Here is a 24,781-nt window from a genome sequence, read left to right as displayed (position 1 = left end):
GTTTCAGTTGTTAAGCCTTTGTTGCTGCTGTAATGGAATTAAATGGGAGCTGTAGTGGAAATGACACCATCTGTGATTTGTTCTAGATCAATCGTAGAATCTCCAGGATTCCTCCAAGGTGCTTTTTCCTCCGTCCTCTTTATGATAGGCCTATTAATCATCTGACTGACACAATGGTCAGTATGCATGTACTATGAACCGTTAAAGGTGTTATTTTAATTTTATACAAACATAAAGAAAAGAAACGAGCAAAGTCATCATTCCTAGACAAGTCCACTCCTATGACTCCACTTCCATGTGGAGCGTGAACAGGTCGATTTCCCTCACTGACGCGGGAATTCCTCTAAAGAAGTTGTCGTAACATAACATTCGCCTCCTTATTTCTATGCTCATTGTCCATTTTATCAGCTCCACTTACTCTATAGGTGCACTTTGTAGTTCTACAGTTACAGACTGTAGCCCATCTGTTTCTCTGATACTTTGTTACTGTGTTCTTCAGTGGTCAGGTCATTTATAGCAGTTCTAGAAGTTCTTCAGTACTGAAGTTGTTTTTTTGAGCTGATACTTTTGTACTTGTACTCAACTTTATTTGAAAGTATTTTTTCCTCTTACTTCAGTATCAGTACTTTTGCCTGAGTATTGATTAAGCCTGCTATACCCACCTCTGCTTGAGAGAAAGGGAGAAAGTGGGAAGCGTTAATCCGAACCTGGTGATGCAGAATGCAAATCAAGTGTAAACTTTACTAGCTGCATAGCTTGTAATAACTGCATTATTACATGTGAATATGAAAGGAAAATGGTCTTAAGTCTTGGCTTGTGAGGGTCAATCATCCTTTGTTTTGTCAGCTGTAGTCTGATCATGTACGAGACTCTGTGCTGGAATGAGTTTTTCATCAAACGATTCATTCTCACATTTAAGCGTTAAAGGCCACTGATATTTACTGTCTTTGTTCTTTTCATCCATTTCACTTTTCATTATCTTTTAATCTGCCCCAAGAGAAGACCACATGGGGCGCTGTCACTGCAGACGGATCCAAACGCTTGATTGAGCATGATCATTTTCTTCTTTCACTTTATTTACAAGGAGTAATCCGTTCTTAATGACCTTCCCTCTGCATGTCCTCTACTTGCTTCTCCTTCTCTTCTAGTCTGCGTGCTTTTAGTCCCAGGCTTATGGCTCAAGCTTGACTGATTAATAACAATATTAATACAAATCTGACAGTAATATCCGAGACATTCCACAGTGTGCTTGGCTTCACTCTTTTTGTTAAGTTCATCACTTTGTATTCCACAAAAGTCATCTGTCTGATTTATAATCACTCTTCATTTGGCTCATCTGCCATGTCTTGAGCAGCTTGCAGAACTGAGGTTGTGGCTGCGGCCCTCTAAGAGACTCTGTCTCTGTCTCTGCCACTACACATGGATTCCTTCTTAACTTCAGGATGTGTTTGGTTTGTCCACCAAAATATTTTCTCAAGACCCTGTTTACACCTGGTCACTTCCTGTGTCCAGTATTTGGATTGTGATTTTAGCCTCATGTATTTACACATGTTAGTGAGATGAGTCTGGTTAGTTGGACTGAAGATTGCTGTGAGGGACGGATTATGCGAATCTGCTTGTTACACGTGAACCAGTTGCCAACTGTTTATCCGCTCAGCCTCTTCCTGTGCTGGGCTAAAGATGGTTGCTGCCTTGAACTGTCTGTGTTACTGTTAAGCATTTTGTTTTGTCTGATCTCCAACCATGAGTGTCCTACACAATATCCTTCCATGCAGACATGGATCATCTGCCCAGTGTTGCACTGCATGGAGAGGAGTCTCAGTTGTAATGGGAGGGCTTTCAGTTGCACTGGGAGGAGTTTCATTTGTAGTGGGAGGGGTGTCTGTTAGACAGGTAGGGGTTTTGGTTGTATTGGAATGGGTATCGGTTGTCCTGGGAGGAGTTTTGATTGTACTGGGAGGGTTTTTGTTCCAAATGTGTCTTTGGAAGACGGTTGTGTTTATGCTGCTACGATGTGGCTTAAATGCACCTTATCCGTTTTAAATGCGTCTTGGTTGCTTTTACATTGCATTTTTATGTGGCCTCATCCAGATGCTTAAGACACATGAATTGACCAGGTGTAAACGGGGTCTGAATGTTGCAAGTTCATTATCTACATCTGGATCAGCCCAGATCCATTTTTAAATTTCATATCAAAATAGTTTTCCGTGTCAGAATGCTAACATCAAAATAGTAAAGCACAAAGTGGGTAACACCTCAGACTGTAGCTTTAGGGGTTTTAAGAGGTTTTAATGAAACATCTTACAGACTTGAAATTAACTTCAAGCATAACATTGTTCAACTCAGACACCTGAGTAGAGACTTCTTTAAGAAACATAACGGTATACATCTACAGTATGCTGTCAATAGATTTCCAGTGTCCAAAAATGGCCAGCGCAATTTCCCTCTTCATGTAAAACGGGGGGCCCAGATTTTGGGTAGGTCCTCATTAATCACAGGGCTAATGTGGGTTACCCTGCCAACACATCCGTTTTGTGAATATGAAAGTTGTGTTTGTCTTTCTTTCCTAATTTTCCAAAAAATGTAACATGCATGCTTTGCATGTTCATACTGTGGCGTGGGCTCGACTCGGGCATCTGCTGTGCTTGCAGTTGATTGCATTTCTGGAATTCAGTCTGTAAGATGTTTAATTCAAACCTCTTAAAGCAAAACAAGTACCATAATGCAAAAATGATTATCTGTATTTTATTCCCTGTCACAGAAATGCTCCTATCGCATCTGTTCCACTCGGCTGTTTGGGAGCAGTTTGGCCTGTTTCAGATCTTCTCCTGTACGTTCAGTCAAATCTAAATGTTTGCCATATTTAGCTGTGTAACTTAAGTTACAAACTGTGGGAAGGCGAATGTTTAACCCGTGTGTGGTGTTGATGTGTTTGTTACTCGGTGGTCTGCTGGACTCACCGCATTATTGTTGTTCTAAATCAATACAGCCACAACAAACAGTGTGATTTTCAACATCTGGTATTTTACAAGTGGCCAGTGTAGGATTCTACTTTAGCAGCTGTAGCCAGTCAGCAGCCTGTCCATGTTGTCTACCCTTACACGCAAACACACACACACACACACACACACACACACACACACACAAACAGCAGGCTGTGTAGGAGGAGAACAGAGTGAAGGACACAGGGTCAGCCCAACACCACATATATAATATATAATATAAATGTGTGAGGAGTGAACAGATTGAAGACACTGAAAATGGGTTATTTTATGTTCTTCAAAGAAAATGAGCAAAGACCATGAATCTGAGGTTATAATAATAATAATAATACTAATAATAATAATAATACACACCATTTTTTCTTTTGGTAAACATTGAAAATGTGTCCCACAGACCTGAACACCACACAAGGGTTGAAATTTTCACATCCATAACTTGATCACACTTTGATTTTATATCCCCTCTCTGGGTCGGGGATAGGCTCTTGCCTCAAGTTGAGGAGTTTGAGTATCTCGGGGTCTTGTTCACGAGTGATGGTACAAAGGAGCGGGAGATTGACGGGCGGATTGGTGCTGGGTCAGCAGTGATGCGGGCTCTTTACCGGTCTGTTGTGGTAAAGAAAGAGCTGAGCCATAAGGCAAGGCTCTCGATTTACCGGTCGATCTACGTTCCCACCCTCACCTATGGTCATGAGCTTTGGGTAATGCCCGAAAGAATAAGATCGCGAATACAAGCGGCCGAAATGAGTTTCCTCCGCAGGGTGTCTGGACTCTCCCTTAGAGATGGGGTGAGAAGTTCGGTCATCCAGGAGGGACTCGGAGTAGAGCCGCTGCTACTCCACATCCAGAGGAGCCAGCTGAGGTGGTTCGGGCATCTGGTTAGGATCCCTCCTGGACGCCTCCCTCGGGAGGTGTCACAGGCAAGTCCACCTGGGAGTTGACCCTGGGAAAAACCCAGGACACGCTGACGTGACTATATCGCCCAGCTGGCCTGGGAGTGCCTCGGAATCCCCCTTGGAGAGCTAGTGGAAGTGGCTAGGGAAAGGGAGGTCTGGGCCTCATTGCTTATTATGCTGCCCCTGCGACCTGAACCCTGGAGAAGCGGAAGATGATGGATGGATGGATGGATGGATGGATGGATGATTTTATATTGTGTCGCATTTCAAACTATTTCACTGCTTAAATGTAAATGCAGTAAATGAAACGCTTGACGTGAACCTAAAGCTACAGGATAAAGCCTTAATTATTCTAAAGTACTCATCAGTAATTAGACACCCAAGGACTTCGTAACAGATCACAGTCCCCAATGTGATAAAAACACATTCTGTTTTATTGTTGTCATTAAACTGTCACAGCGCTCTGAAAGCTCACATTTACAGACAAGAGAACTCAGCTCAGCAAGCAAGTACATTAAAATGAACTCAAATGCAAAAAAAAAAAACCTCAGCTCAACCCTTCAGAGGTCAGTAGTTTGTGTCGATTAACGTGTGGAGAAATGCGAGGGCGGAAAGAGTTATTTGGGCACCGACTTCATTCTTCCTCTCGCTTCAGATAAACAGCAGGTTTGCTCACGGGTGGATAAAACATGCATCGGTATTTACAGCAAAGTAATCTACATCGGGGAAAAAACATCCCTTCCTAGAGACTGACGTTTGCAGCCCCCTTGAATTTAGAATGTCTGTCTACAGTCATTCAGCAGAACTAACAGGCACCTCTTGATTGTGGCAAGTCTGCATGAGCTGGGATGAAGAGTTATTAGTGGAAATATCTGACTGTATGGACAGGCTCGGGACAGCAGCTGTCCAGAGTACGTTATTGAGAACATCTGACCAAAGACACAGTTTGAACACTGCACATTGGCTATATTGCATTCCACTGCGGAGAGCTTTTTTTTTCCGGAAATTATGCTAATCGCCTCAAATATTAAAAATACACTACCTCTCTCGAGCCGTTCCTTTTCAGGAGTGGATGCTACTAAACCCTGGTCCACATCTGAGGGGGCTCGAGCTTCAACTATTCCCCTCTGGCCCACCGTTAATCTCCTGCATTCGCAGTTTTGGCTCCCGAGCGGCAGCCGTAACCCTGGAACGTAGCTATAAGAGGGTTAGGAATTAATTCATACGCATAAACACATTTGGCTAGTATATACAGCAAATACAATGCGCTCTATAAAGGCTATTATATACATGTTTTCATATCTTTTTAAAAACATAGTTTTGCTCTTTTTAAATTACTGCTTATTCATTTGCTCGAAAAAAAAAATCAGAATTGCACCAAAGACAAGAACTGCTATTTTGTATTTTTTTCTAGTAGGACACCTAATTCACAAAATTTTCCAGTGTTTACTGTATGTTTGTTAGTTTTTCCCATTGTATACCTACATTAATCACCTCCCAACCCAAAAAATGATTCACAATCATCAGCGTGAAATTAATAAAGTGCTCTCTTTCTTCTGAACTTTCACAGGCAGACAGTGCAGCAAGAAAGTAATTAAAAATATCACTGAAATGTTCAAGGTTAAAACAAATACTTTAAATATACTAAATATACTAATGCTTTTCATAACTGACAGCAATACAGTAACTGTTAACCGGAAAAAAACATCAGTATACTATTAATTCTCTTTCAGTCCCCTGAAGCGTTGTGGAGCGGGGCATGTACAACCTTTGACCCACGTGATGTTTATAAATAGTCCATTTGTTCTCATCTTTTTAGAACCTCCACGAATGATTACTTCGACATCGTTGTGCACAAACTGGTAGAAAAGCTTAGAAACAACAAAACAAGCTCTGCAGCTGCACGTCAGGAATAGTCTCCTTATCGGGAAGCGTTTCTCAAAGTTTGTACATTCCCCCTCTCTTAATCCATAAACTCTGAATTTGCATTTTTCCAAAATATTAGTTACCATTTCTCTAAAAAAAAAAAAAAAAGAAAAGATAGAAAAATAAAGACAACCCGAAATAAAACAAAACACAGAAACGGTTCATATTTTGATATTTCTATACATCTAACTCAGTTATAAATATTCCTTTGTTTTCTTTCTGTGACTACAGCTTAGTGGTTAGTTATTTCTGACAGAGTTTGAGAGGTTTTCTTCTTTATTAGACAGCATTGATCCAACATTATATGCTGTGGAAGGCCTTGGAGTCCGGTTTTGAAATCGCCTAGTGGAGAGAGGGAAGGAGTTGAGCACGTAGATTCACGATGAGTCGCTGACTCATGCAGTCTTATCCACTTCAGACACGCACTCGCACTCATATGGGTAAGAACTGCAACTATTCCTCAATCTGTGCGTTTGTGGCTTTGATTCAGGGAAGGTTCATAAATGTGCTTTCGCAATAATGTGCAGAGCTGTGTAGAACATTCAGTAGTTAGTATCATATTTGATCCCATTGTCTTTAAGTCTTTGACTCGAGCTCTAAAGCTCTATACCTCGATACTAGAACAAGCTGATGCCTCAAATGCATCTGAAATAGGCACAGATTGGGGCATCAGCAGTATCTCTTATGAAGCTGCATTACCCTATATATATATTATAATGTCATTACCCTCCCTTGTTTGTTAAAGAGTTTCAAATACTGACTTGTTTTTAATTGCCTTGTCCCATCGTCTCACTCACGCACTCATTCTTTCATCAGACACTCTTCACGCCTCACTGGCCTCTTTACACGTTTGACTCCACAAAGGGTCTCTTTGGTTTGATGGGCGAGGTGGGGCCTTGCCTAGCGTCACGTGAGAGCTGGCGATACATGTTCTCCTGGTATGCCTGCGCAACGGGCATCGTCCGTGCCACCTTCACATCCTGGTACGTGGGCACCTGACTAACCCGTTCTAGGAGATCCCGATCGCGGGCCCCACCGTTGGCCAGCTTGCCCAGGGACGAGGGCTGCGGCTGGACGTAGTACTCATCCTCCAGCATGTGTCCATTCTGGGCATTGTTGGTCTTGTTGTAGTAGGCGATGTTGCCTAGCGAAGTGGGCGGGCTGTAGGAGGAAGCAGTGGATGCCTGGTGAATCAGGTTCCCCGGTGTCGTGGGGCTGGTGATGACGTTGTCCAGGGGCCAGGCACGTGACGGCTGGTGCAGGTACTGCTGCTGAGTCCGTGCCGTCTTGTCAATGATGCCCATGAAGGGTGTGGTCCTGGAGCGGGCCGGCTCGCTGGGGTACAGGCCACCCTGTGACGGCGAGAGCGAGGACGGCTCGTCGAAGCTGCGCTCGTATGCCACCTGCAGTGGGATCTCCATCTGGGCCATGGAGGAAGAAGGCCTGAAGCCAGGGCCTAGGTTAGCGCTGGAGCCTGAGGAGATGTTGCTGCTGGAGGGGGAGAAACGCAGACCCACGCTCTGAGAGTGGATGAGGGGTCTAGGGGTGGGCACATGCTGCTTAAGGTCTCCTGTGTTCGCACTGATGGGCCGACGCACCAGGTGCGGGATCTCTGGTGAGCCCAGCTGACAGGGGGGCATGGAGGACACCGCCACAGCCCTCTCCAGCTCATGCTTGGAGACAGGGTAGTATGCTGCCGACTGACTGCGGCTGATCTGGGGTGTCTGGCTGAATCGCATGCCTCCCGGACCTCCGGTCGCAGAGCGGTAGGCTGATGCTGGCCGTTGAGGGACATCGTCTTTCACCACACCAGTCTCAAGGACTCCACCAGGCCCGCCTCGCCCCCCGTGCTGACACAGGGCCCCCACACTCAGGCTGGACTGCACCTGAGACATGGACCTTCCATCCAGGGAGGGTTGGTACACCAGCCGGGCCTCTCGCTCCCTCTCCCGTTCCACATCCATGGATGTGCCCTGGTATCTGCTGCTGAGCGGGTGGGCCAGCTGGCCGTAGACACCACTCCCAGGCTGGCTGGTGCGCACTATCTGGGCCACAGAAGGCTGCAACCGATGGCCCTGGGCCTGGTGGTGCTGGGAGGACTGCGAGCACTGGGACTGTTGGGACTGGAGCTGGAAGGAGCGCTGACTGCTCATCTTGGACAGGGGCGACTTGGGTCGGCTGGGTAAAGGCTCCTGCTGGTAGCGGACAGGAGATCCCGATTGGGAACGGTAAAGACATACGGTCTCCATAGGTGGGCTGGCTCTGTACGATGCCCCACGACGAAGAGGGGAAGGTGGGGGGCTCTGATAGTCCATCCCCTGACCCCCACTGCCCATGGGGGGAGGGCTGAAGCGGTAGGAGGCCTGGTGGGCAGGAGAGGTATGTGGAGGGCTGTGGCGATAATGGGAGTTCTGGTGTGTGGGAGAGACGCATGGTGAGGTGGACTGGTAGCTCTGGTGTGTGGGGGATGACATGGAGGTAGGGCTTGGGTGAAACTCAAAGGCCTGGCCTCCTGTTAGGTAGGCAGCCTCATGAGGGACAGGGGAGAGGGGTGGGCTGTGGATGATTGGCAGGCTAGATGGGTTGGAGCGAGGTTCAGGAGGAAGGCCAATAGACACGCCCTCCAGCTCCTGTTCCAGGAAGTCATCGTCTTCAAACAGATCCTGAACAGGCTCCATGTCATCCAGTCGTGGTTCAGGGGGCGGGGTATGACGAGGTGGTTCCTCCTCCTCCTCCACAGGCAATGGGGATGGGGGTGGAGATGGTGGGGGCTCCAGTTCAGGCTCCTCTGTCTGGGTGACTTGTCTGCACTCTTCTTCCACACGCTGCAGGAGCCGCACGATCTCACGGTTGTTGGGACACAACTTCATGGCTTCCCTGAGGTCCTCTAGAGCTTCGGAGAACTGCCTGAAGTTCAGAAGGAAATCAGTCAAACCCAATCACATTTCAGCACCCCCCCCCCACCCCAGTCCCCCACCCCAGTCCCCCACCCCAGTCCCTCAGCCCTAGCCCCTAAGCCCTCACCCCCTAGCCCTCAACCCTCAGCCCTCACCCCTAGCCCTTGCCCATAGCTCTCATCCCTAAGCCCTCACCCCTCAGCCCTACTCCTCATCCCTACCACTCACCCTCACCCCTCTTGTGTTCATGTCTAGGGGTAGGGTTTCCCAATTCTTGTTGAGATAGAAGGGTGAGGTGAAGTGTTGTAGCTAAATGGCCCTCCAAACAGAGGTTTTTCAGACTCCAAACAGAGAGATATGAGAAAAAAAATAAACGCTAATAAGACAGAGCACAAGAGACCAAAGAAACCCACAAATGTGAGAATTTTCTGTTAAAAATGACGATAATCCACTGTTTTATCCTAGTTTAATGCCGTTTCAGTGTTTTATGATCGTTTTTCTTCATAACAAGCATAAAAAAATCACTAATAGCATGCTAACATCTTGGTAGCTAGATAGCTAACTTTCCCGTTCCACCTTAAATAGTCCAGCAGTTCTGACGCCTGAACTGCTATTCTATTTAAGGTGGAACGGGAAAATCTGAAGCAGAATCTGGTGAATATCTGACTTCAGCTCCGTATCACTGAAGAATTAGGGGTGGGTGACTGCCACTACCTGTCTTTTACCAGGGCATTCTGAAGTTGGCCTGGGTCCACCTTCCTAATTCAGCATAAAATGACCATACTGACCGTTTTTCTTGGTTACCAAGAAACGTTTTTCCTTTAAGAATCCTTAGGAAGAATGACAGTGGAGGTTTAAGTACCTGCTGCTGCGTTTGGCACGGGCTCTAGCGTAGAAAGCCTCATAAGATTTGGGTTTCAGCTCTAGAGCTTTGGTAGCAAACTCTTCCGCCATCCCGAAGTCCTTGGAGAGTGAAAGAAAATAAGACAAACTCAGACACTTGCTGACAAAATTCCCTCTTCTAGTAACGCTGCTTACTGCAACCAGTGGGACTCATTCTAATCTGGGGCAGTTGTGGGCTGGAGGTTAGGGAACTGGCCCTGTGACCGGGAAGGTTGCCGGTTCGATCCCCGTTGTCGACAATCCATGACTGAGGTGTCCTTTAGCAAGATACCTAACCCCCAGTTGCTCCCTGGGCGCCGTGGATAGGGCTGCCCACCGCTCCGGGCAAGTGTGCTCACTGCCCCCCCTAGTGTGTGTGTATTCACTAGAGTGCATCTGGTGTTTCACTTCACAGATAGGTTAAATTCGTTTGTGGGATTAAAAAAGTATCCCTTAACTTATTCTGAACTGTGTATTTCATGGCCCCTGAGGCGTCTTAAGGAGTGCAGCATGTAACTCTGATGATATTCTCTCCTGCCTGGTTCGACTACAGACTACTGAGGGTTCTTCATGTTCATTCAGCTTTGCCTGCACGTGTGTATATGAGCTAATGATGTAGCACAGGTATTAGTTATAGTACTATGTTTCATTAGATTTATAGAAATATTTTTTTCATAGTCCACTTATTTTTACATTAACATCAAAACTGGACAGGCTGTCTTCAGAGCCCATAACAAAAAAATATTTCAAATATATTTAACAAATATACTTTTGCAGTGTATGAAAATGAGCAAAATATTTGTTAAGTATAATTTTAGACTACATTTTTATTTATATATTTTTTTGTTATGTAATTTTACCAATGCTTACAGATGTAACTAAGCACACATGAGCTGAATGAATGATACTGACTGTACATTAACCAGGTACATCTGAAATCACTGTGTGCTCTCACACACAATTTTTTTCACATGAACAAGGTATCAGAACTGAGTAGCAATACCTACAGCTCTCCCATCTGTCCTGTTAAAGGATAATTTGATCAGATTTAAAATGAAGAGCCTGGAACACAAACTCATTTCTAAAGGTATCAGACAGGATTCTGGAGATGTTCATACGTTTTCAAATGGATTTGATGAACGCATTTATACACACCGGTCAGGCATAACATCGTGATCACCTCCTTGTTTCTACACTCACTGTATAGGTGCACTTTGTAGTTCTACAGTTACAGACTGTAGTCCATCTGTTTCTCTGATACTTTGTTACCCTGTTCTTCAGTGGTCAGGACCCCCATGGACCCTCACAGAGCAGGTACTATTTGGGTGGTGGATCATTCTCAGCACTGCAGTAACACTGATGTGGTGGTGATGTGCTTAGTGTGTGTTGCGCTGGTGCAAGTGGATCAGACACACTTATTATGGAGGTTTTAAATACTGTGTCCACTCACTGTCCACTCTATTAGACACTCCTATTCCTGATCCACCACCCAAATAGTACCTGCTCTGTGGGAGGGTCCATGTTGGTCCTGAACTACAAAGTGCACCTGTATAGTAAGTGGAGCTGATAAAATGGACAGTGAGCGCAGAAACGAGGTTGTCATAGTTATTTTTGTATGATACATTTCTATGTGTAATATTGACCTAAAACAAAATTTAAAATGCATTTTAGTTAATATTACATTATATTCTGAAATAGATTTTAGTGTTTGGAATGCATTTCAGTATGGATTTGATGTATTTCAGATATATAAAAACAAATGTCCATATCACTGCTGTTGGAGCAAAACCTCGTATCTCCGTTTTTGTCGTTTTTCAGTTTTTGACATAATCTGAAAACGCCGGTTCTCCTTTATGTTCTGTGCAAATTTCATGGTGAATGGACCAAAAGAAACGACCCAAAATGACTTGGTCTGGTGTCTGGTTCCATTGACTTACATTAAAAGTAAAGTGGGTTTTTCCCTTCTCCTGTAAAATTACCATTTTGGAGATACAAGGTTTTGTTCTGACAGCGGCAATATATTTTTCTCCATATGGGAAGGTGCTGCTGGGGAGTGATGATGGAGAAAGTACTGGAATTGTTGCCATTAAACTGGAAAATATACTGCAACCTGGGAACGAAATTTCGTTCTAATGCGCACTGTACGGTGTTAATTTGAATGACAAAGTCTGTCTAAGTCTAATCTTTTTGTAATAGCATTATAGAACTACACCTGTGTCAGAATAAAAACATATTTACTGTTTGAAAAGAACTGCTAAATTTAATCAGAACGTAATATTAAAAGAAGAGGAACAAACAAATCATTTTACCCGAGTGTGATTCAGTGCAAAACCAGATCACAGCCTGAGTTTAAGCAATTCCTTTAAAGACGATGTGATTCACAGCCTGACAAATGATCAGTTATTAGTCTTAAGTCTGTGGATGAGATGCCTTTGAACACTAATTATGCATAATAATAATAATAATAATAAACAGCTACAGAACATCTAAATTAGTCATCCTGTTTTTATTCTTGCTGAGTCACCTCATTTCTTTTATCAAGAAAATTCAAGTGTTCAAGATCGCAAGGCTTCAGTGTGTAATGTTTTCTTTGTTGTGCTACTTTAAAAACGCCTTTAATTTCAGAAGCTGTGATTATTTTGAAGAAGGACTGTTTAAAATAAACTCACGTTCATTTTCCTGCGGCAGCGAGACAAGTTGAGGAAAAGAGACACTTTGAGCTCTCGAAAGGTCTTCAGGTCTTCACTGAAGCCCTCACGAGGGAACTTCTTCAAAGCGTACTGATAACGCTGGGCGGCCTCCTTCACCTTCCCCTTCTGTACCGCACAATATACAACAGTTACACACAGCTTATAAACACATCCTGGAAAAATACATCACATTAGATGTAAAGTAGGCAAATAAAGTAAAAACTTTACAAATAAGTAAAGTCTAATTTTCTTGTTGAAAAGCCAGGATTTTTTTATTTTATCGCTGTGCCACCTACAGATATAATGCCTGCTGCAGTTTAAGGGCCAAATTACAGAAAATTCCTGAGTTCATATCTTGCCTGCTTTGTTGTCATGGCAACTTCAGTTAAGACTGAATTTAGGACAGAGGCCATTACAGAACAACAGTTCTAAAGTCTATAATTATCTTATTTCCAGATAAGAAACTGGTTTTACAGAAACATCCTAAGTTGCTAAAATATCCTAAATATTGTCTTAACTGTAAGATGAAACCCAGAACATCTGAACTCCTGTTTTAACCATCTGTTTCTATTGTTTTATGCAGTGATGGGCAGCACAGTTCACTATAACCAACATGGTGATGCCACATTTATCTACACTTTTTTTAAACAGCGTTTTTTTTAAATCTCAGACGCTGCAACTCGAACTCCACTGCCCCTCTGATTACTTTCCTGTGTTAATGTTGATGATGAAATATTACAGTGATGGTGGTGAAGAATGAGGAGGCGGAGCTGAATATGTGTCTGTTTATTAGGAGGAGGAACATTAGCATGCTCTGCTAAAGCGTTTGGGAAATGGAGACTGAAACTGGGGAGCGGCAACGCGCTGATAAACAGCAGGTGGTGATCTCACAGCATTCACTACTTACAGTTTATCACACTTTAGTTCTGTTTTGCCCTTTTTACATCAGTAATGTTAGCTAACATTAGCTGTCTGGCTAACAAACTTGATTACATGTTTTTCAGCTGTGCCGTATAGTCAGTTGCTAGGTAACAGACACAACAGTTGATTGTCAGTTTCAATCAAGTAAGTTAAGATTTCTTAACTTGAGATAAGAAAAGATGTTGTAAAATAAGATTCCTGAATTAAGATCAGATTTGCTTCTGTAATATGAATGTGTCATTTTTGTAAATTTTTCTGTAATACAAAATCTTATCTTGACCTGTCAGATCTTAAGACAAAAAGAAAAGAATTTACTGTAATATGGCCCCAGACCGTATTACAGATCACTTTTGGTGATTCATGCTTTTTTGTAAATTAAAATCAGGATAAATAACTATTTTGCCTTTTGTGTTTTAAAGTTTGACTGCATCCTTCAGCTCCTATTGGTGTGGGTCCATGGTGAGGCTGTTTGTTCTTTTAAAATGATGCACACAAATGCATGCTAATAGCACTCCCTGCTAGAGTTACTTCAGAGTGTCATGTGCAAAACTGAATGAGTGCATTCTAAAGCCATGCCTACATGCTTTACATACTAAAAAATGGATTTAAACATTAAGTATTATATATTCATCATTTTACTACTCCCCTGAGCCACTGGGAAGACTAAACTGCACGGAAAAAGTTTTCCTCAGACAATATGTTGCGGAACTCTGAGAAACCGGCAGCAGAGGGGATTATACATTACATGGACATATCATGAAAGAATTATCAGCAAACTATATGGAATTAAATTAGTTTATATCCATTTCCGTAAGTTCTTTATCGCTGTACTAGCCAATCGCTGCCAATAACTGATTACATCACCCTTTAGCCCAGGCCTACACTCTTAAAAAAAGATGGTTCTTCAAAGGTTCTATAGTAAAGGTAATGGTTCTATTCAGAACCATGAGCTCTATATAGAACCATTTGATGCTTATATGGTTCTTTGCATGGTTAAATGGTTCTTCAGATTGCTAGAGAATGTGCTGTCTGGGTTCTACTAGTGTTACTTGAAATTGTAACCCTTTTTGGTGCTACATGGAAACATTTTTAAAAAGGTCCTATATTTAACCGTATACAACACATTCCCTATCAATCTAAAGAACCATTTAAGCATGGAAGGGGTTCCACATAGAACTCATGATTCTACACAGAACCATTGCCTCTACCAGAACCCTTGAAGAACCACATTACCACATTCAGAACTCTGGGAGCTGACCTTGTAGAAACCATCTCCTTCCTCGATGAGCTTTCTCAGCAGGATGATCATGATGTCCGGTTTGGAGGTTGCCATCGCCCACGTTGCTGGACCTAGGGTCAACAGGATGCATGATGGGTAAAAATGATCAAAGGGCTCGAGAGGGAGCGAGACGGAGGGAGGACAGAGACGGTGCAGGGTGCTCTGGACATGGACAACCAACGAAAGGGACAACCAGACACAGGATGAGGGAAGGAGACAGATGCTGTCTGCACAGAGCCACTTTTCTCCAGTGATTTTTAACCTCATTCAGGACACTGTTATCATGGGAGGGAGTATCTAACTCATGAGTTTGGGCAACAACAAAAGAGTAAACAAAATAAAGTACATAGCACATAAACACAAATGAAACAGTGAAAAATGACACAGGGCAACATTCTCTAACCAAAAAGGACAACGCATGGCCTTTATATTTGATGCCGTTTCAGCTCAAGTTTCCCAAACGAAGCAGAGGAGACGTTTTCCTGCTCTGAGACGGTCACTTGAACTGAAATCAAAGCAAGTGGACACAGCTTTGGCAAGCAGACAGATGAGCTGTAGACACTGAACTGTGTGGTGGACTGGATTTAGCTTTGCTCCACCTAAGACCCTCAAAACACATAAACCATCAGCTCAGTCTATTATCCCACCTTTAAACCCTTGTGTGGTGTTGGTGTGTTTGCTACTCTGTGGTCTGGTGGACCCACCGCGTTACAATACTGTCATAACAATTTATGTAAAAATACAGAATGTTTAAAATATCACAAGTGTCCAGCATAGGGTTCTACTGTAGCAGCTGTAGCCAGTCAGCAGCCTGTCCATTTTGCACACACACACACACACACACATACATACAAACACAGACACACACTAACAGCAGGCCATGTAGGAGGAGAACAGAGTGAAGGACACAGCACCTCCACACTTTTACTCCCTGCGGTTTCAGCCTAGCACCACATGTGTAGTATACACCGATTAGGCATAACATTCTGACCACCTCCTTGTTTCTATGCTCATTGTCCATTTTATCAGCTTTACTTACTGTATAGGTGCACTTTGTAATTCTACAGTTACAGACTGTAGTCCATCTGTTTCTCTGATACTTTGTTACCCCCTTTTACTCTGTTCTTCAGTGGTCAGGACCCCCAAGTCTGTAACTGTAGAACTACAAAGTGCCCCTATACAGTAAGTGGAGCTGATAAAATGGACAGTGAGTGTAGAAACAAGGAGGTGCTCAGGATGTTATGCCTCATCTGTATAAATGTGTGGGGGGTGAACAGAGTGAAGGTACTGAAAATTGGTTATTTTATATGTTCTTCACAGAAACAGATCAAAGGCCAAGGATCTAAGAATGAAATAATAAATCACAATTTTTCTTTTGGTAAACATTGAAAACAGGTCCCACAGACCTGAACACCACACAAGGGGTAAAATGAACGTTAGAAGGCCAAGAACATGAGTGTTAGCAGTGATCAGGATCACTGATCTGTCTGTGCTCCACCCACAAATGCACTCCTTTATACTCACTGTTTGTGAGGCTGGACAAGCTGGACAGAATGTGGGCAAAATTCAGCCTAGTAAGAAACTATTACATAACATAATCACTGCAATATGAATGTCAAATGATCTTTGTGTGTGTGTGTGTGTGTGAGAAGGTCACGCCTTAGGATAGGTTAGGTCTAGTATTCAGGTATTCACTCTTAAAGATGGTTCTTCAAGGGTTCTTGAAAGGGAATGGCTTAGTTAGGACTTGTTTAGGAATGTTTCTCTGCATGGTGAAATGGTTCTTCAGATTGATGGAGAATGTGCTGAATATGGTTCTATATAGCACAACAAAGGGTTCTGTGTTGTTACCAGCTGGATCGAAAGTGCAAGAACCCTTTTTGTTGCTATACAAAACATTTTTTAAAAGTCTCTAATTGGAAACATCTACAACTCATTCTCCATCAATATGAAGAACCTTTTCACCATACAAAGCACCACTTAAACAAGTAGAACCCTTGCCTTTACTAAAGAACCTTTGAAGAACCATCTTTTTTAAGAGCGAGCAGGTTTACAAGCAGAACGTTTACTGGCTTCAGCTGATGTTGTGTTGCTAGCTAAATTAACATCATAGCCGTTACAACATGACCTGTTATTTTCTTTGTTGATCCTGCTTTATTCTATTTCATTAGGCTAATATAATATGAATAACCAGCTCTAAATGTAGGTATTGTGATATAAACTGAGTAATTTGTGGGCGGGACTTGGACAGGTCACTTTGGGGTCAGGTGACAGCGATAGCCAATCCCCTCTAACCACCAGCGAAGTGACAGAACAGGGGACACAGAACACACTGAGGAGGAAGGAGCTGTCAGAAAGCCTGCCGGGATGCGAGGCGTGGACCTCCCGACTGTGAGCGTTACCTCCTCTGTGCCGACTCGGCAACGTCTGACATCCTGCGGCCGGAGGTCAGGGTGCAAAGGTCAAAGGGCGAGAGCAGGGGAGCAAGGGCGAGGAAGAGTGGGATGGAGTGAGCGGCACAGTCGGAGTGGAGGGGGATGAAGAGTGGAGGAGAAGAGAGGTGCGTGGGCGTGGAGGTGAGAGAGGGGAGAGAGAATGATGGTGGTGGTGGAGGAGTGGGAGAGGGAACACAAAAAAAGCAGCTGTGAGAGGCAGGGAACAACAGCTCCAGCCAAAGAAAGAGAAAGAAACGACAAAATAACAAACTACAAAAAAACAGCACTGCAGCAGTCACGTCTCACACAGCAACCATCGAGAGAGAGACTCAGAGACAGAGAGCGAGAGAGAGACACTGAGACAGAGACACAGAGAGAGAGACTCAGACAGAGAGGGAGGGAGAGAGAGACTCAGAGAGAGCGAGAGAGACTGAGACAGAGAGACAGACAGAGACTCAGAGACAGTGAGAGAGAGAGAGCAACTCTGAGAGACTCAAAAAAGACTCAGAGACAGAGTGAGACACAGCGACAGAGAGAGAGAGACTCAGAGACAGAGAGAGAGACTCAGAGACAGAGAAAGACAGTGTTAGACTCAGAGAGACAGAGAGAGAGAGAGATGGGAAGCATAGTACAAAGCTAGATCCACTGCTCCAAATCAAACGTACACAATTCTCTCTTTTCCAGACAGACAGTCTAACAGCTGAGACGAGGTTGTTGGTGATTGAGGTTGTCAGCACTGATGGTGCGTCAATAAGCATCATGCTAACAGCACGGCTATATCACACACCTCAAACAGTTAATAATCTGATGCCTGCAGAAAATCAGATTTTGTCAGTAATCTGATCAACATGTTTACATGCACTTGAGTAATCAGATCATGAGGAAACTCTGCGTCTACACGAGTCAGACAGTATTCAGATTTCTGCTTTACAACCAGCCAATAAACTCACAGAGTTATTTCAGTCCTTTATTTTGTAGAGCCTGTATTTGGTTTTGCTTATTACCAGTACAGCTGTCTGTTTTTGCACAGAGTTCACAGCACTGAGAAATCTGATTACTGAGCTAAAATTCAATCTCTTTATCAGATTTCTTAATCAGATTTCTAGCCATTTCAGTCTCTGATCTAAGAAATCAGTGTGCTGTATACATGACCACTTGAATAATCAGAAAACTGCAGAAATCAGATTATGACCAGATTATTGAGTGCATGTAAACACAATCATTGATTCATCTTAGATGTACTTTGACTGTAAACAATGAAGTCAAATCATCTTAAATCTAGTTACTACAACTGATATTTCTCATTTTAAGACTTGTAAGATTATTATTAGATTATTTAACAAATTTTTAGACTTTTTACTCATTTTTAGGTTATTCTGTTTAAAAATTTATATTCTATTAGCAGAAAATTTTGCTTGTGTCAGGCATTATTTCTTAATTATTTGTGTCTGGAAACAAGCAAGATAAATTACTTACACCTAGAAATAATCCAAATAAAATAAACTTACAATATTCTTGTAATTATCAAAAGAAAACTAGTAGATATACTGAACAGATTTAAGAAATATGGCAAGAGAAAATGAGAGAGAGACAGACAGACAGACACAAGAGGGACAGACAAGAGAGACAGACAAGAGATCAAACAGAACGCCCCTCTGACTCTGAGATGCAGACTGATACAGGGAGGAACCACGAGCAGCCGTAAACAACGCTACAGAGCCACGGAAGCTGAATTTAAGCAACAGCAAAAGCTGACCTACAGAAACACACAGACACCTGCAATTACACCCTGTAGTGGGCAGCAGACAGGGGCAGCCAGAGACACAACGAGACCCTTCAGTTCTAACAGACAAGCGTGATTGGACTGGACTGCCTATCCTGAGTTGTGGCAGAGCTGCATTCACTGCTCTGCTCAGTCATCCCTCCCTTGAAGTTCTGAATAACAGTCGCTTATTTTTAATACGATTCTCTAACTGTGGAAGTTTATGAGCTGCACTTAGTGCCAGTGGTGGACAGTAACTAAGTAAATGTAATTAGTTTCTGTACTTAAGTAGTTTTTTTTCGTGTATTTGTACTGAAGTTTTTCCATTGTGGGTGGCTTTTTACTTCCACTACATTTCAAAGTCAAATATCTTCCTTTTTCCTCCACTACATTTAGAGAAATCTGTCGTTCCTTTTGGTTTCTGTGTGTATAAAAAACGTAACGTCAAAATGAAAGAAGCGCAAAGCAAGAACACCAATCAGGGCACAGCGGTCACTTTTTTTTTTGTTTAGAGCTTGTTTTGGGAGAGTCTGTTCAACATAAATGACGAGCTAACCTAACTCTGTGTAAATAGAGCACAATATAGAAATATGTACAGATATGCAGTCGTGACTGACGCGTCTTTTTACTGAATTCATACAAACACCATTTCATTTTATAGTAAATTAGTTTGGGCTGGTTTATGTTTATGAACAGACGCCTACAGATCAATATAGTAAAGGAAGCTCATTTGTGATCCTGAGTTTAAAGCCAGTTTTTATTAAACTTAAACTTGGAACTAAGTTGTAAATAAATCTGAAACTTTGCTTGTCTGTAAAAAGTGATTTCAGAGCCACTTGGTTCTACCTGATAGAAACTGTTTACCTTCAGTGTTTTGTGCTTATGATCATTTTAATAGACGTCAACATCACTAATTAATGACGTTCTATTAAAAGACTGGTTTACCAAGAGAGACACTGGAGGATTTTCACCTAAAATGAGTTCATGAAGCGAGTCTTGTTATGAAAATGATAACAGGACATCAGAGCCATAATTACTCTTTTAGTACTTTTACTTTGATACTTAAGTACATTTGAAGGTAAATACTTTAGTACTTTTACTCAAGTGGAGGTCTAAAGGGAGGAACTTCTACTTTTACTGGAGTAATATTTTACCTTGGGTGTCTCTACTTTAGCTCAAGTACAGAGTTTGTGTACTTTGTCCACCACTGCTTATTGCACAGATTGGGAGTCAGGCTGAGGCCCGTCCCATATGCGTACCGATTTTAGCTCCCTTCTTCAGGAGGGCCACCACCACCGACGTGTTCCTGCAGCCCACAGCCCGGTCCAGGGGCCGCATCCCACTGTAATCCACGTGCTCGATCAGCGCACCCTGATCCACCAGGAACTGCACCTGAGATAGAGAGAGGGATGGAGCGATGCTGAGAAAGTGAGGGACCTCACAATAAATGAGTTATTATTAAAGAGTAATTATTAATTAATAAATGAGTAATTATTAAAACTCATTTGATCATCACAAATAGGAACAGATCCACAAATTTGTCTAAATCTTTACCAATTGCCTCAAACTGTTTACTGCTAAGTATCTCTAATAGGCTTAATAATAATAGACACACTGTTAACTATAAACATCAACTAAACTACATTAGCATAGCTAAATCACAGTACAGCGTACTTCCAGGCAGATAATTCTGGGAATAATGCTGGGCTTTCACAGTTATTTAAGACAGATACTGAGAAAAAAAGAGGCTTTTAGTGATTTTTGTGATTAAATATCAAAATACTTGATATTGTGAGCATCTAAATGTTGACAGTTTGACAGACTAGATACTTAACGTTGCTGTTATTGATAAGCAAACTGCTATGCTGCTGAAGCTGTTATGGTCCAAGTTAGTCTCTAAAATTTTCAACTGTTCTTCCCCAAGATGATAAAACTATGACCATAATTAGTGTAAATTAACAGTGGCGTTAATTTTATGAATACATTTTTATCTTATTGTCATGAACATGTCATGAAGAAACCTTCACATTATAAGTAGCCTTTGTTTATTACCATAATAATAATAATAATAATAATAATAATAATAATAGTCCGATTTGTTAGTAAAAAGCTTACAGTGGTGTACATTTCACTTCCTCACACTGAGTTTAATACTATTTATAGCTCTGTCTGATTTTGACTTCAAATATAACAATAACAACAACAATACTACTACTACTAATAATGATAATAATAATAATAATAATAATAATAATGATAATGGCTTTTGTTGGCTACATCAGACTAAAATAAACACTATGCTTGGGGTAACAGGGACACTATATAAATTAGACTGGCCAGTTTATTAGGTAGGTCACCTCACAGCAAGTAGGGCCTGGGTTCGATTCCCCGGCCGGGTAACCAGGGTCCTTTCTGTGTGGAGTTTGCATGTTCTCCCCGTGTCTGTGTGGGTTTTCTCTGGGTTCTCTGGTTTCCTCCCACAGTTCAAAGACTTGCAGTCAGGCCAATTGGACATGTTAATAACCCCTAGGTGTGAGTGAGTGTGTCTGTCTGTCCTGCAATGGTCCAGGGTGTATCCTGCCTTTTGCCCAATGACCACTGGGATAGGCTCCAGCTTCCCCCGCTGCAGCCCCGGCTTAGAGGACATGTGTGTGTGTGTATGTGTGTGTCTTATCTGAAATGCCAACCTCGCGTCCTCCTTTAGCCCCCAGTGTATCATTGATCAGCTTCTGACCACTGGACCACTTTTGTCCAGATAATATTTGGATGGCGGTTCACTCTCAGCGCAGCACTGACATGGTAGCGTGTGTGGTGCTGGTGCGAGTCTATGCTGATTTTGCACACAGCATCAGTCATTCTTAGGCTGAGAGGGGACCACCACGCAAGAATACCCAGATGAGAGCAGCTCTGTGGTCAGAAACTGACCAATGATGAAGAGCTAGAGGATGACTAACACATTGAACTGTACAGCAGTGAGGCAGAGCTACAACAGAGGTTGTTTCTGATAGTGGACAGTTCCATAATGCGACACTCACCACATCTGCATCTCCATAAAAGGCTGCCAGATCGAGGGGTGTACGCCCGTTCTTGTCAGCATGGTCTGTGGCCGCACCCCTCTCCACCAGACAGCGAACCACAGGTAAATGTCCCTTTAGACACGCCCAGCTTAGAGCAGTGAGCCCCTCCTTATCCATCAGGGGCATAGATGCACCTGCAGAACAACAAGAGGCTGCAGATAAACAAGCATCGAGTCCCCTTTCATATACTTTTACCATTCTAACACACTGTATTTAAAGTCGTTCATTCTGTTTGTTGTATTGTAGGGATGCATGATGACCACAGAATCATATCGGTATCCACAACTTTCTGCATAATTGAATGGTTAAGATGTAAACAGAGTCATTCAGAGCAGTTTGGTGTGAAACACTGTTCTAGGGAAACTTAGAGTCAGAATTGTTCACAGTGGTGGTGATAGGAACCAGACATCCATCTCTGAAAGCTCCTCTCAGAACGTTGCTCCATGAAATAGTTATGAATTCACTGCCTGATTCACGGTGGAGGGATACATGCAGAGGGTTTTGATATAAAATTTTCCACTATTTTCCATCATCAACATTCCATATAAACTCAGAAGACTATTTTAGGTTCTCTGTTGGTTCTGGATGGTAAATAAAATGTCTATATCTGTGTTGTAGTCATGAAGACGCCTGGTTCCTATCACCACCACTGTCATCTGAACCATTTCACACCAAACCCCTCTGAATCTCTCTGTTTACACCTCACACACTCAATTATGCAGAAATTCCCCTTTAAGGAAAATGAAGCAGGTTCAGCTCAGTTAACCAGCTCATTAAATCTGCACTGACTGAATGATGGGTGCTTCACCTTGAGCCAGCAGGTACTCCACTGTCTCTACATGACCCTCTGAAGCTGCCATCATGAGAGGAGTCCGGCCCTGCTTATCAGCCATGTTCACGTCTGCTCCGTGATTCAGCAGCAAATCCACGATCTGTGAATAAGGTACAGGTCAAACACAAACATGCAAAAATTAGTAAAGCATGAATAGCTTATGGCTTTATTAACCCCTCATTATCTATTGGTATTTATCGGTCATGTTACCTACACGGACAAGAAATCTACTTTTAGGCCCAGTCCCATTTTACCCCTTGCCCATTCCACTTAGCCCTACCCCTCTGTTGTGCACATTCACTCCTAGGGGTAGGGTGTCCCAATTGTTGCTAAGATAGAGGGGTGGGGTGAAGTGTTAGGGCTACATAGTCCTCCAAGCGGAGGTTTTTCAGAGACTCCAAACAGAGAGATATGAGAAAAAAAGAAAAACCAATAAGATGGCGCACAAGAGACAAAAGAAACCCACAAATGTGAGAATTTTCACTGTTAAAAAATTAAGATAACTGCTATATTACCTTAATGTCCTTTTCTTGTATTATGGTCTTTTTCTTCATAACAAGCATAACAAATCACTAATAGTATGCCAACATCTCACTAGCTACCTACCTTTCCATTACACCTTAAATAGTCCAGCAGTTCTGACACCTGAAGTGACTGAACACAACTGCTGCTCCATTTAAGGTGAAACAGGACAATTCGAACAAGAATATGGAGAATATCTGACTTCAGCTTCATATCACTGAATTAGTGGTGGGTGATAATAAACAATTGCCCCCCTCTTTGAAGGCATATGATCCCTAAATGTAACTAAAGCCCAGCAGTGAGGAGCTGAACTTTACCTTCCTCTGCCATCACTGCAGACGGGTTGGGTCGCCTACAGATCAGCGCTAGTAACTGTTAATGAATTGATGTTCTTTATTTGAGGCTCCCATTTCAGAGGGAAGATCTCAACCACTGCCCTGTAACTCAGTTCCAAGGGACGAGGAGACACTCGAAAACAAGGGGTAGGTGTAGAAATAAGAAATGGTATTGGGCCTTAAGGTGCACCTATTGCTCATACAGGTGTTCATTTGCGCACACACACCTCATATTGACTCCACAGAAAAGCACTAACCAACACAATAGGGGACTGTTCTGAGTCTGAGAGGTTGCCTTGGGGGCTACACTTTTGATGGGTCCTGGTTGCAAAGCAGCAACAGTTTTGTCAGTCAGCATCCTATGAGGTTAATGCTGTCTAGTGTAGCTAGAAAGCTATTATTTGGACATGATGTGATCATTTGGATCCATGAAATAAAAAAATCTAAAACCAAATCCACTAACTGGACCTGAAGGCTCTGAGTTGAACTTCTCTGCACTAAAAGGCAAATGCAAAGGGCATGTAGTGATCTCATCACACTTCAGATCAAATGCTAAGTATTTTATATCATTAACTTTTACATTTTTGCAGTTTAATTCAGCCTGTTTAGTGGGCACAATGATTGATCTGCTGGTATGCCCCCCTGACTGGGGTTGGTTTTTGCGTTGAGCCCCTCAAGAAAACTATACAAAAAACAGTGTGTTAGCTTGCAAATCCAACTAAATATTAGTTCTATAGTTTTTTTTAATTGAAATACTAACTGGGTGTACATTTTTATGAAATTCAATGAAAATTCAAATAAATCATTCGTTTTTTGATGAGACCACACAGGCATGATGAGTCAATGCCTGCTTGCATGTACTTGGTATTGTAGCATTTGGTTCAGGGTTCTGTACCTGCCAGTGTCCTTGGCGTACAGCGCTGAAGAGAGGCACCAGCCCCCGGCGGTTCGGTTGAGCCACAGCAGAGCCCTGCTCCAGCAGCAGCCGGCAAACGTCCAGCTTCCCCCGGCCTGCCGCTGCAGTCAGCGCTGTAGACGAGTCAGCGGTCAGTCACTGTGTGGGATGTCATACTGTGTGTGAGGCTCTGAGTAAGTCAGCCTACCTGTCTCCCCCCACAGAGAGTCATAGTTGTTGATCTGAGCGCGCTCAGTCTCCTCTTCATCCTTCTCAGGCAGGTCCAGCAGGTAGGACACAATCTGAGAGAGAGAGAAATATTTACTATTACAGCTGAGCAGTATAACTATATAAATATAAATATATATATATATATATATATATATATATATATATATATATATATATATATATATATGTAGTTACTATG

At 42.7% G+C, this 24,781-nt stretch overlaps 1 protein-coding gene across 8 annotated transcripts in view; it reads right to left on the bottom strand.

The window, feature by feature from the left end:
- Positions 1–4,309: 4,309 nt before the first annotated feature.
- tanc2b (tetratricopeptide repeat, ankyrin repeat and coiled-coil containing 2b) overlaps positions 4,310–24,781 on the bottom strand; it is a 220,721-nt gene continuing 200,249 nt past the window's right edge. For 6 of the 8 annotated variants that reach the window (XM_017695101.2, XM_017695103.2, XM_017695106.2 and 3 more), the window contains 10 exons: positions 24,560–24,653; positions 24,352–24,485; positions 22,576–22,699; positions 21,726–21,901; positions 19,950–20,082; positions 16,896–16,928; positions 14,473–14,564; positions 12,273–12,419; positions 9,584–9,684; positions 4,310–8,731 (listed from right to left, as the gene is read on the bottom strand). In XM_017695101.2, coding sequence (XP_017550590.1) covers positions 6,667–8,731; positions 9,584–9,684; positions 12,273–12,419; positions 14,473–14,564; positions 16,896–16,928; positions 19,950–20,082; positions 21,726–21,901; positions 22,576–22,699; positions 24,352–24,485; positions 24,560–24,653 — 3,099 coding nt within the window. In that variant the 3' untranslated portion in view covers positions 4,310–6,666. The remainder of the gene's footprint in view (positions 8,732–9,583; positions 9,685–12,272; positions 12,420–14,472; positions 14,565–16,895; positions 16,929–19,949; positions 20,083–21,725; positions 21,902–22,575; positions 22,700–24,351; positions 24,486–24,559; positions 24,654–24,781) is intronic. The other 2 variants (XM_017695102.2, XM_017695104.2) reach the window with 1 other exon arrangement.

Source organism: Pygocentrus nattereri, chromosome 13 (genome assembly GCF_015220715.1).
Source record: "Pygocentrus nattereri isolate fPygNat1 chromosome 13, fPygNat1.pri, whole genome shotgun sequence".
In the NCBI taxonomy this organism is placed as follows: Eukaryota; Metazoa; Chordata; class Actinopteri; order Characiformes; family Serrasalmidae; genus Pygocentrus; species Pygocentrus nattereri.
This window is presented reverse-complemented; position numbering and strand designations above follow the sequence as displayed.